General features: G+C 48.3%; 1 protein-coding gene across 8 annotated transcripts in view; it reads left to right on the top strand.

Annotated features, from left to right (window-relative positions):
- HMGB3 (high mobility group box 3) overlaps positions 1 to 9261 on the top strand; it is a 39517-nt gene extending 30256 nt beyond the window's left edge. For 5 of the 8 annotated variants that reach the window (XM_088173447.1, XM_014881570.2, XM_088173445.1 and 2 more), the window contains 4 exons: positions 5818 to 5974; positions 6488 to 6627; positions 7135 to 7309; positions 7782 to 9261. In XM_088173447.1, the coding sequence (XP_088029573.1) occupies positions 5825 to 5974; positions 6488 to 6627; positions 7135 to 7309; positions 7782 to 7928 (612 nt within the window). In that variant the 5' untranslated portion in view covers positions 5818 to 5824 and the 3' untranslated portion in view covers positions 7929 to 9261. Of the gene's footprint in view, positions 1 to 26; positions 88 to 2983; positions 3118 to 4639; positions 4714 to 5817; positions 5975 to 6487; positions 6628 to 7134; positions 7310 to 7781 lie in introns of those variants that run through there. The other 3 variants (XM_088173448.1, XM_014881569.2, XM_088173446.1) reach the window with 3 other exon arrangements.
- Positions 9262 to 12582: the final 3321 nt, after the last annotated feature.

Below are 12582 nucleotides of genomic sequence, written 5' to 3'. Positions count from 1 at the left end.
CACAGTGACTCCAGATTTTTTCACAGCTGCCTCCCTGTTCCATCATCACCAGTGGAAGAGAAGAAAGATACTGCTTCATCTTGGCAGGTGACAGCATGGACTCAGCTGTTTATATCTCTGCTGTTTCTTGGACAGCACCAACATGATGTATATGGGCCAGAAGCCTCAGTGTTTAGTGACGGCCTGGGAGAGGTCTTTGCCATCCATCTTTTCAGCAACAAGGCACTGCAAGTATTAGGAGCTATCTGCTTGCTATGGGATCTTGGCCAACATTTTAGGCCTCAGTCCTTGTATTCAAGATACTGACTGACCTGGGTTCCTGCTGTGGGATGTAGGATATGGCTGACAGTTGCTTAAAAATGTAGCATATGTTTGCAAAATAAATTCTGCCTGGTGGGGATCAGGTCAGGACTTTCTGAAGGGAAGGTTCAGAACTGTGTATTGAGCTCTCCTAGTATCAGCGCATACATTGCTGTTTGCTGTGCCAAAAAACAGGCATCCTAAAGTTTCTTTTAGTTGTGGTTTTCTTCTCCTGCTTCCTATAGTTAAATACATGGTAATATGTAATATTTTAAAAAACCTCAACAAACAACAACCCCCAAACTCCCTAAAATTTACCAAACCCACACTTAGGAGTGTCTCTGCTACTGGCTGTATCCTTCCGCACACTCCTTTCTTTGCCTTGGCTCTGGTAGTCACCTGAATCCTTGGTACACTGGTTCAGTCCACTAATCCAGCAGAAAAGTAACCTAGGAGGTAGAATTTTGGGCTGTGTTTACTTTTTGCTGGGTTAGTGGGCTGCCTTGTCTCCAAAAGGGGCCAGGAGAGGACAGGTGAGCTGCGTGAGGAAGGGGAACTGCATGGACTGGAAGAGGTTACAGTAAAGGGTTAGATTTGCTCAGCTAACTTTCTGGGTTGTTTTCTTGGTGCATGGCAGGAAAGGGCCCAGACACAGGGCCCAGGTGCAATGTGGGGGCTGAGGGCACTGCAGGAGAATTACAGCAGTGGTAGTTTTGGGGGTGAGTAGCATACTGCAAAGTGTAGCATGCAAAGAGTAGCATGCTGCTTTCAAAAGCATGCTGTAAGTGCTAGGATAAAACTTCCAACCCAGCTGTCTCCAGCTACCAAAATATCTCCTTTGCCCCTTGGCCAGCTGTCAAAACTTTCCTGGCCTTCCTAGAACAAACTTCTTAGGGAATGTTTCCTTTGGCTGATGAGAACTCGAGGGGATGCTCTGGAGATGACTATGGGACAGCATGTTCAATGCCAGGTGCCTCTCCTAAGCCAGCTTCTGAACAGCCTGTCCATCCCCTTAGTAATGCTCTCTGCTTGGTGTGCTCTGGAGGTTGAGATAGTGTTTGAGGAAGAAAGAGCTGCAGAATAAAAAAATTGTGCAACTCAAGAGCCTAGAAAAAAAGCCTTAATTATTCAACTAGTTTGGAATACTTGAAAGTATCCCTAAAAATAGGTGAAAGGGATGTGTGTCAGCTACAAAGAGATTATCCTGCAGTAGTATTGCTTGTCTTATTTTATGATGATGCTACAGAATACAGTCCCTCAGGTAACCTCATTAATGTTTAGGACTTGTTTTATACTTTTGGTTTGAGAAGGTAGAAATAGAGCAAGAGGCTAGTAAGACTGATTTTATCATATGTGCTTTGAAAAGCCCAAGGACATGGCTCTAAGGTCTCTATAAGCATATTATGTACTCGCGCCAACAACTGGATTGGGTGCTTGCTAGACTGCTGGAGATGTACCCTAAGGGAGAAATCCAGTCAGGACTTTGGCTAAAATCCTGGGTGAAATTCTGCATGCTTCCCAGTGGATCTCTCAACAGAAGGTTGGCACTCTTCTGTGTTTCATCAGTTGTTTTGTTTTGATCTCTTACAGCAAAGGTAACCTGTGACCATTTGTTGTTATAGCCATAAGCACTTCCACAGGGCAGTATCTGGTAAACCCTGCTGCCTGACAGTGCCTCTGCTCAGGGTGGGGGCCTCTTTTCACTATCTGTTCCTCAAAGAGAGCAACTTTCTTCTGGCTATCTAAACAGGGTGGCAGTTACAAACAGCCTGTAACAGTATGAGGTAGTTTCTGAATCTTACTGCTCCATCCTTAAAAATAACAGCTCTTTTTTCAGAGCCAGCCAACAATTGCAGTCAGCCACTACCAGTTTAACCATTTGGCAGGTGCCCTATATGAAACAGCTCTTTCCAGAGAGCCAAATGAGCCCTAGAGCCACACTTGGGCTGGTTTCAGTCAGCGGGGCACCCTTCACAGATTCCTTGTATGCAACCAGCCTCTTTAATAACAAGCAACTCCTGGCAAGGTAATATCAAAGAAATTGTAAAAGTGTGTAAGAACTAGTAACTCAACTGGATTCTTTATCTGATGAACAAGTGAGTAAGACTGTGTTCCTCCTCACACAAACACGCAGTTTCTTGCTCTGTAGTTTCTTCTCCACCCGTTATGTGTTGAGACTGTCAGCAGAGTTTATTTCGGGCTCGGTTCCACTACGCCAGCTCTGCAAACTGTGCACGGCAACTAGAACCGCCCCTTACGGCTTTAGGGCAGAAGGCAGCAATAACGCGCTACTGTCGACCTGGGGGTTCCTCCCGTCAGCACCCCCGGAACGCTACCGGGGCTGCCCCTCGTCCCCGTGGCGCTGGCAGCGGGGCCGGATCTCCGGTGGGGCCGGTCCCGGGGCTGGCGTGGCTGGAGCCCCCCGTCTCCGCTCGGTGCTGGTTGGGGGGGGGGGGGGAGTGGTCCCCCGGGGGTCCCGCTCTGCCGCACGTGGCGGGAGCTCCGCGAGCGCGCGCGACCCCCGCGCGCCAACTTTCCCTTCACTCTCCCGCCCGCGGTCGCTGCGCTCCCCTGTCCCCCTCGGCGGGCGCTCTTTTTGAATGAATGACCTCACCCACGCTGGCCAACCGCCGTGCGGCCCTGCTTAATATTCATGAGGCATCGCACCAATGAGCGGGCGAGGAGGTTGTTTTAAACGGCAGAGCCCCGCAGCCAATCAGGCCGCTCTCGTAGGCAGCCAACGCGAGGCTGAGCCGCGCCGAGCCCCGCGTCGTGCCCTGCGCTCCGCTCCTGTCCACACTACCGCGAACAATACAGGTACGTGCAGCCCTGCCGCAACTTTTCAGGGGCGGCTGCTCTCTCCCCATCCTGCCTCCGCGCCTTCGTCCTTCTGCTCTGCCTGCCCTAGCATGCTTTTTTTTTCTGTCTTTTTTTTTTTTTTTTGTGTGTTCTGTTTTTTCCTTCCTTCGAGTTTTTGATTTTTTTTTTATTTAATTAGAAAAACATCGGAAAATTCACCTAAAACTTTGTTTCCCCCCCCCCTCTCGCGGGGATCGGTGGTACTGGGGCAGATGCTGTGCCCAGCTGGCGGGGCGGTGGGGAGCGGGCGAGGCGCAGCGTTTGTCCCCCGTCCTCCTGCCCTGCCCCGCCGGGAGCTCTCTCTGCCGCCGAGGGGCCACTGCCCCCGGTGCAGCCCGTGCCGCCGCGCTGGGTTCCCGTGCCGCCGAGAGTAATATGGCTGGTGCAGCAACTACACTGGGACTAACTCCTCTTCTCCCCCGCATAGGCAGGGATTTTTCTCTGCCGCCTCCTAATGTCGCGCGGCAAAACGCGCGGCGCCCTCGGCTTTTATGTGCCCCCTTTCCAGGGTGGGCTCGGTGGGGCTGGTAGCGGTGGGAAAGTTGTCGGCCGTGCGCAGTGCCGTGCCCGCTGTTTATTCTGCATTAATATGGCTGTCGCTTTAGTATCTGACAGGGATAAACGCTGCGCGCTGCGCTCGGCGGTCCCGGCCAAGCAGTTTTTTCCTCGCCGTCGCCACCTCCAAACTCTCCCGATCCCTTCGCTTCTGCCTCCGCCTCTCTTCCCCTGCCCGAGAAGGTGTCTCTGGTGGGGCTGCGCCCGCGGCGGAGCCCCGCATCGCCTTTTCCCCTCTGCGCGCCACCCGTGCTGTGGGCATTAATATGGCTGGCGCTGGAGAGCCCCGGCTAAGGGAAGAAAGACGTGTGAGCGGCACAGGGATGGGGAGGGGGATCACGGCGAGGAAAGTCTCTTTCCTGGCGCCCTGCGGGGGGCTCAAACCTTTCGCTTTCGCCCCGGCTCCTCTCCCCCCACCTTCCCGTGTCCTCGGACGGGCGCTGGGGGGTCGCCCCGGGGTTCCCCGCACTCTTTTTCTGGCAGCGCGGAGGAGCGTAGCGGCGGCGGTAATGGCTGCACGGGAGCCTTTGTTAGAGAGCGCTGCGCTAGGCAGGGGCCGCGGGGGGGCCTCCCGCCCGCGCCCCGGCCCCGACGCCCCCGCCGCCTGCCGGGAGGCCAGCGGAGAGCCCCTTCGCGGCGGGGGTGGCCTTTTGGCGGGGCTGGCGGCCGGGGGCGGCGGGCGCGGGGGGCTGAGCGCGGCAGAGGGGGAGCGCGGCTTTGTTCGGCGGCGCGGCGGCGGCGCCGGGAGAAGCCATCTTAGCGAGCGGGGCCGGCCCTGGGCGCGGAGCGCGGCCGCCGCTGCTCCTGCTGCCTCTTGCCCGGGGCCGCCCGGGGCCGGCCCGGTGTCCTGCGCCCCCGCCCGCCTCTCGGCGCCCCCCGGCCGCCGCCCCGCCGCATTTCAAGGGCACTTTCTTTCATCAGGAGGCGTTTCACAAAATGGAAGATGAATTATTGGCGTCTGGCGGAGCCGCCGCTGCCCCCGCTGGCCCTGGCCCCGCCGTAGGTGCCCGCGCCGCGGAGCGCGGCAGCCGCTGTGACCTTGGGGGGGCGCAGATGCGGGAGGGGCGCGGAGCGGGGCCGGGCTGGGCTGGACTGGTCGCCGCGGGCCGCTCGCCCCCAACTTCGGAACGGGGCCGGCTCCTCGCCCCGGCTCCTGGTACCGCGGGTTTCCGCCCCCGCGCAGGCAGTGGTGTCCCGGCAGCGGCCGGACCGGGCAGGGTGGCTTACGGGCACTTCTGCTGCCCCTGGCCGGTTAATGGGCGCAATTAAATATTGACGTGGTGCTAATAAAAATTAAATTTTCAAGGGACTTAGAAGGTGTAAATAGAAAATAATGTTGCGGACTTATGATTATTTTTATTAAACGGGGAAAATTTAATATGGAAGCAGGAAAAGAAATTGAGCCCAAAAGTTTGCACTATCGTTTCGGTAACTTGCCGATCGCATCTTTGCGCTGACCACTATGCCTCAAACATGTGTCACTTGGTGGAGCAAGAGAAAGCATAACGCACCTCTCAGGACTCCATGGGTCCTATTGTGGTTAAAGTCAGCCTTTATTTGTGCCCTTTTTATATATAAAAGGTTATTAAAGTTTTTTGAGGCAACTGATTTGTCCTGCCTTCTTACCTGAACAGCAGTTACTAACCTCTACGCTCCAGCTCCTGAAGGAATAAGTCACTGCCTGGCACTGTGCATGCCACTCCAGCCTCAGTGTGGTAGCCAACTAAAACAGATAAGATACTTTATACTAGTTCGTATATAACGCTTAATAGGCAGAAGCATGTATATTTAATAGGCTGTCTCCAGTCTTTGGACATGATGTAAATATATATTAATGTAACAAATCCAGTGACTGGCTTTTGGCTTGTCTGCAACCCAAGTATCAAGGGAGAATAAGTCTGTATTGGGGACTGTGAGAGGTATCAGGGGGAAGAAGGAGGTGTGTTACTGATGGGAACATCATGTCAGAAGATGGTGGGGGGGATGTGTGTAAATATATGCACACCATATATGTATGCATACATGCATATATGTATGCATATATGCATACATAGGCATATTCATATATATATCATTCATTTTTTTTTTCCTCTGTCCCTACAGAGTCAAGATGGCTAAAGGTGACCCGAAGAAGCCCAAGGGCAAGATGTCTGCCTATGCCTTCTTTGTGCAGACGTGCCGTGAGGAACATAAGAAAAAGAACCCAGAGGTTCCAGTCAACTTTGCAGAGTTTTCCAAGAAGTGCTCAGAGAGGTGGAAGGTATCTTATTTGTGACTTCGTGAAGTCACAAACTTCTTATAGTATCTGCTGGGATGATGTGTGTGTCTGAACATGAAGGGAGCCAGTTCTGTTTTGATCTATGTGCTGTTTGTCGGCAGGCTGTCCTGGCCATTGATCAGGTGCTGCTGAAACCTGTAGAAATACTGAACACTTTAGCCTTGTGTGTCTGCCCATTTAGATGCTTCTGCTAGAGTCTGGCCTTTTTTATGATTCACAAGCAATGCCCTGTAGCAGCTGCTTCCTTCCAGGTGTGTGTTCAAACGAGGACTCTGACTGTGCTTGTCTCATTTCTCTTGCTTCCCTGTTGCTGAGTATATCTGTGGTGGCTATGATTTCCCATACAGGACCTTCGTCCTCAAGGTGGTTCGGTTAGAAAACAAATTCTGAAACTTCCATATCAAGTTGATGTGTTGGCTTGTTTACATAAAGTTTGCCAGCTATTGAACAGTTGGGTAATCACAAGTTTGGTATCTCATGTTTTGGTTTTTTTAGACCATGTCAAGCAAGGAAAAGGCTAAATTTGATGAAATGGCAAAGGCTGATAAGGTACGATATGATAGAGAAATGAAGGACTATGGACCAGCTAAGGGTGGCAAGAAGAAGAAGGACCCCAATGCCCCAAAACGACCACCGTAAGTAGCTTTGAGGCTTTAAATGCATAAGTGTTTAGGTTCATTTTCACACCTTGTATGTAATATGGGTTTCCAGGAAGGTGGTAGATGGGGGACACAGTGTTGGTGTAGCAGGGTTGGTAGTCATACTGTCTTGTAAGCCTTCTAGGCAGCATGTGGTCTTCAGCATGTAGGACACTGACACAAATTGTCAGTACTTGGTACTCTTAAATTCGTAGTGATGGAACACACGGAAGTGGATGAGTCATAGTGAGACTTGTGTATCTAAGATGAAATTGGGTGAGGGGATGCAGAATACTTAAATTAAAAAGAGCATCGAGTGAAGGCTGCAGGTCTGGGCCTCAGTAAAATCAAAGTATGTTTAAGCTTGTGTTTGATTTTGTAAATTTAAAAAAAAAAATTTGTATGCTCATGCATGTGTCAGTGTTATGGGGAGGGATGGAGGAAGGGGTGCTCCCTGGGCATGCTGCTGCAAATGCTGACTGTCTTTTGGTATTTCTTTCCAAGGTCTGGATTCTTTCTCTTCTGTTCAGAGTTTCGCCCCAAGATCAAGTCCACAAACCCTGGCATATCTATTGGGGATGTAGCAAAGAAACTGGGTGAAATGTGGAACAACCTCAGTGACGGCGAAAAGCAGCCTTACAATAATAAGGCAGCTAAACTGAAGGAGAAGTATGAGAAGGTAAGGAGAGTTGTCACTTGTGCCTGCTCTGTACCAGCTCTTTTGTTGATGTGCTTTTGTAACATAGGCCCAGCTCAGGTGGCCCCAGCATAGTTACAGCCGAGCTTTGCACAGGTTGGGGCAGAGCAGGATAGAGATCCACAGGTAGATTTCAGCAAGGAGGGAGAGCTTTTCCCAGTGATGTGTAACAGGGGCTGCTCGTGTTGCTTCACAAAGGGTTTGCTGTGCTGTTACAGGAGCTTTGTCCCATTATCAGGAAACTTTGAGAGGCTGGATCCTCTTCTCCTCCTCAAAGAAATAGCCATTAATGCAGGGTTCAAGACCTTCATGAACATGCTTAGGTGTCTGCATACCTGTGCTGGCTGTGTCCCCATGGGAGGGTGCAGTCCCTTTTCCTTAACGCCCACTGCTGTACAAATGCTGTGTGTGTTTGCTGCTTAGAGCAAATTAAGACATCCCCTTGACTTTGCAGGATGTTGCAGACTACAAGTCTAAAGGAAAGTTTGATGGCGCAAAGGGAGCAGCAGCAACCAAAGCTGCTCGGAAAAAGGTAGAGGAAGAAGACGAAGAGGAGGAGGAGGATGAAGAAGAGGAGGATGAAGATGATGATGATGAATAAAACTGTACAATACTTGTCTCCATGTGAATACCATAGAGTAGGGGAAACACCATAAATGAAGCACCTCTTATTTGAGATGGTGTCTCTTGCCCTTATTAGGCTTAATTAAAAAAAAATTGGATTCCGATCGCGTTGTAGTTTCTAAAAGTGCTCTAGAAATTGTAACTGGTTTACATGAAGTGGCCATGGGTGTAGTGAGCACCCTGAAACTGTATCAAAGTTGTACATATTTCCAAACGTTTTTAAAATGAAAAGGCGCTCTAGTGTTCTCCTAACTCTGTGCACTTTGCTGTTGGTGTAACAAAGCATTTAAAAATGTTTCAAGCATTTTTTTAATTTGTAAGGTGGTGTTACTATGGTTATTGGCTAGAAAATCCTGGGTTATAAACTGTACATATCTATAGTTTGTAAAAACTAGACAGATTCTTGTGGTACATGCTTAGAGTGATGATGCCTTAGAGGAGCAGTGATTACTTGGAAAGGCTGTACATTCCCCGGGGTGCCATGGCCCAAAGCATGCACTGTGAGGGTAGATCTATTTACACTACAGTGGGCGTCCATTTAGCTTAAAGTTGTCTTTCTGTATATAGTGAAATAGCATTCTGCTGCCATTCTTAGTTGTGGAAGGGGGTTCAGCTGGCATGAGAAGTGTATGGGTTTTTTAGTTAAGTGCGGTAGTTTTTAAACTGAAACTGTAGACATCTCTTCATGGTCAACTAAGTGAAGAGCCAGTGCAGCAACTGAAGTTCAAAAACACTCTGTACTTAAACAAATTTGCAACGTTCTGGTTTTTTTGTATGTTTAGAATGCTGAAATGTTTTTGAAGCAAAATAAACAGTATTACATTTTTAAAACTGTTCTTGACAACACTCTAAATTTCTGGTTTAAGAGGATCTTAACAACAGCAAGAGGTTCATTTTGAAGTCTCTGGCATCCCTCAGGGCTGGTGACTTAGGAAACGTTCTGACTCAAGGATTAAAAAAAAAAATTTAAAAATAGTGGCTAGCCAAAACTGGCTGAATTAAAAGAGATGGCTGCTCCAGCTAATATGCAATCGTAACTGTTTATGGCTGAGTGGCATAAGATGCTATGCAAGTTTGAACTTTATTACTTGAACTTGGGAGCCTAAATGAACATTCATGGCGTAATTGTTTGTGTGTGTGTATATAGCAGCATTCAGAGATGCAGAGAAAGGTAGGTGGCTAGGAATGAGGCTGACACCTTGGAATAAGTACAAAAGCATAGTTTGGATTTTTCAGTTGTGTTGGGTAAACTTATAGCCCAAATGCATTGCTGTACATATTAAAATGTGCCTTTTTTGTCCTGTGTTAAACTGTTTCAGACTTGTGTTTTTTTCTAGCCTCTTGTTTCATGGCAGGAGCCAGGTGCCTAAGTTTAACTCCCTGCTGAAGTAGGAGCGCGGCGCAGGTACTTGTTCTATGTCCTTTCTCTAATGACACAAGGTGCAGTAGAAATTGGGGGCGATGGGGTGGGGGAGCAACAGGTCTTTCCCCTCTGGTCACCAGCTGGCTGTGTCAAAGTCTTGCCTTCTTTCCAAATCCAAGCTGAGGATGTTTTGTGGCACTTGAAAGAGAAAGGTAATACCTTGTCTCTAACTGGTGACTAAAACCTTGCTTTTCCTTAGCATGGGAACAGCACAAGTTGGGAAAATTAGCACCTCTATGCTACTCCTGAATTCCTTCTCTGTGCTGGCTCTAGCAGTCGGTGCTTGCTTGGTGGAGAGTAGATAGGGATGTGGGGATACTTTCATTAATAGCAAGTCAAAGCTATGGCCTGTTGGGTTCAGCTGGTTTCAGAAGACACAGTAACTCACAGGTACAAATACCTGTGGTGTTTTGGTATGGGCTGCTGCCAACTCTGCTTTTGAGCCAAGCTTGAGATTAATGCAGTCCAGGCTTACAGGCAGTAGCTTTAGAATGTAGGTAAAACTACTTAGTTGCCTAATTGAGTAGCACTTCTGGCTGCTTCTGGCTTCTCAAAAACCATGACAACTTCTCACCAGCAACAGCTTGGTTAAACAGTCTGACCTGGTATTGAGATGGGCTGAAACCTGAAAGCAAAATTTTCAGAATGGAGCAAGCTAAAAACCTTTCGTGAAACATAGCAACCTGTAGCAACTTCTGTTTTTAAGGCTAAGTGATAACTGAATCACTCAGAAATACTTCTACAGTTGGTTAATTATGATCATTTTTACTATCTTTAATGCACAAAAAAGTGATATTTGCCCCTATTTTACGGGCAGTTGCATTTTTAAAAGCCTCGATAAAGCTGCATCTGGAAAAGAAATAGGTACTTCTGCATTTTGCTACCCTTTCTGCATGTTTTCTGATGCAAGGGAGTAGGCAGCTGGAGAGCCCAGCCTGTGGAAATTTGATGGGGAAGTGGTGGAACAGAAAAGTAATGGCATCAGTTCAGGAGCTCTGATGCTGTTTCTATTGTCTAGTTGGCAAAATCTCCCCTTAGCCACATATGGGACTTTGTGTAGATCACTGTTGTGCAAATCAAGCTTGGCTTTGAATTAACTGCTAGTGAGCTGAGCCCCTGTTGATACTATCAGCAAATGAGGACTATAGCTGACACCTCTTTGTTTTATTGGAAAGTCATTTAAGTTGCAGAGCTTGATCAAAGTCTTGGGCCTTACAGTGTACTACCTTTTGCTGCTCATCACACACCTGAAATATTCCCAATTCCTTGGGAATGCTGTTCAATACAGCACTAATGCAGGACTCCAGGGATTCACATTTGGATACTGCAGATGTAGTCGTGATGTTTCTTCCCTGAATACTCTGCTGTTGATAACTGCCATAGTCTGAATGCATATAAATAACACATAGTTTTCCCCCCCACTGTTCTGTGTTCTGACATGTCATCTCAAATATTGTGAACTGCGTAATTTCACCCAGCTCCATTATTTTCCTAGAACACCCTCAAATGCTCTTTTTCTCTGCTTTGAAATGCTTGTGGTGTTTCAGAGAAGATATTTCTACTTTGTGCTGCTGCACAACTCAAACTTTTAGTTCAACTTTAGTCCCAAGCCAGGGAAAGTAAATATGTCTCTTATTAACTTAATGATATGTAGAAAAGGGTAAGGATAAAAATAGGTTGGGCAAAGGGAGGGGATGGATGAAGAAACTTTTCCTTGCATGAGTTTTACAGAACTGACTGTGAGACTGCTTATGTTTCCAAAATGCGATGTGTCCCTGCTGAAGTTGGGCTGAGGGACCAGGGGTCAGCTAAGAAAAAGGGATCATGCTGGTTTTGCAGCTGTTAAAACCCACTTAACTGCTGGGAGGAGGCAGAAGAAGGCCTGACTAGGTGGGATGGTCCCTCTGGATGCCTAAAGGTGATGTCAGAGGTCTGAGAACTTTAGCACAAGAGAAAGTGTCTGATGACGATGTGGGACAGAGACAGGATTGACCCATGTCATGCAGGTAATTTCCAGTGGTTAGTGCTGTTTGGTTTGCACTCAGGATTGTCCGGACTTTTGAGAACACGGTTGCTACCAAAATGTATCATGTTGCTCTGAATCAAACCATTTGGGGGACAATGGGATGAACGGAGCTGCTGAGCTGCTCTGTCAAGAGCAGAATCTGCCTCTGTTGAAAAGGAGCCTGGGAGTGTTAGCATGACCCATAGAGGCTACAAACCCACTGCTCTGTACTCTGTATATTCCAAAATTCAGTTGAGATATGGTAAATATTTGGTGTGAGCCAAATCTGAGCACTTAGACTGGGAGGAAGAGGCTGCATCAGGGGAGTTCTAGCATGGATGTGGTGATCACACCTCACAAGCAGTCACGAGGAAAACTAAATTGCAGCATGATTTCCTACTGCTGTGTCAGGACCCTAATACATCTGTGGAGAAGGAGCGTATAATTTTCTATAATAAAATGAATTCAAAATGCTAGTACAAGTGCATATCTCCCTAGGACAGGGAGAGTCTGCTTTGCGATGGGACTGAGGATACAAATACAGTCAAAGCATCTCTCATACCTTCTCCCTTGAACAGCTCATTTTTAGGTAGTTTTACTCATTCCTATATAAACCCTGCAGGAGCAGCAGCAAGGTGCAAGGGCTTCTGTTGGTCCTGGCTCAGAAAGTGGCAGGTGAATGGCTTTTTATTTCCAGCCTCCAGACAATTCTGGCAGCCCCTTCTGCTCATGCAGGCTCTTCTTGTTCCACAAGCAGAGGAGCATCTCCCAAATAAGCTCTTTTCTGCTGCAGCGTTTGGGGAGCTGAGGAGATAGGATGTTTCCAGTGGGGTGAGAGCAGGATGCTACATTTCTGGCAGTGCTTTCTGACAAGCCCCAGACTCCCCTCTATGAATGTTCACCCGAGCTCACTTTATAAAAGATAATGGGAGGAAGTGTTACAATTGGCATGTTTATTTCTTGCTAGGGCTGCACCACATTTTAATGCAATAAACTGAATTGCGAATTGCAGCAGTGCTGCAAACAAAGTGTGCTGGGGACCCTGTTACCAAGCAGTTGCTTTCTAAATGTGTTAGCTTGCAGTGGGGAAGGGATTGAATAACCAGCATGCCTGACAGGAGGTCTTGTGCTCTATAAAGTGTCTTCATCTCCTTTTGCAGGCTGGGCTCCGGTGTGTGCCTGCCCCTGGTTGGGCAGTATTTG

Source organism: Sturnus vulgaris, chromosome 14 (genome assembly GCF_052056855.1).
Source record: "Sturnus vulgaris isolate bStuVul1 chromosome 14, bStuVul1.hap1, whole genome shotgun sequence".
Taxonomy (NCBI): domain Eukaryota; kingdom Metazoa; phylum Chordata; class Aves; order Passeriformes; family Sturnidae; genus Sturnus; species Sturnus vulgaris.
Note: the sequence above shows the minus strand (reverse complement) of the source record. Positions and strands in the feature narration are given on the sequence as shown.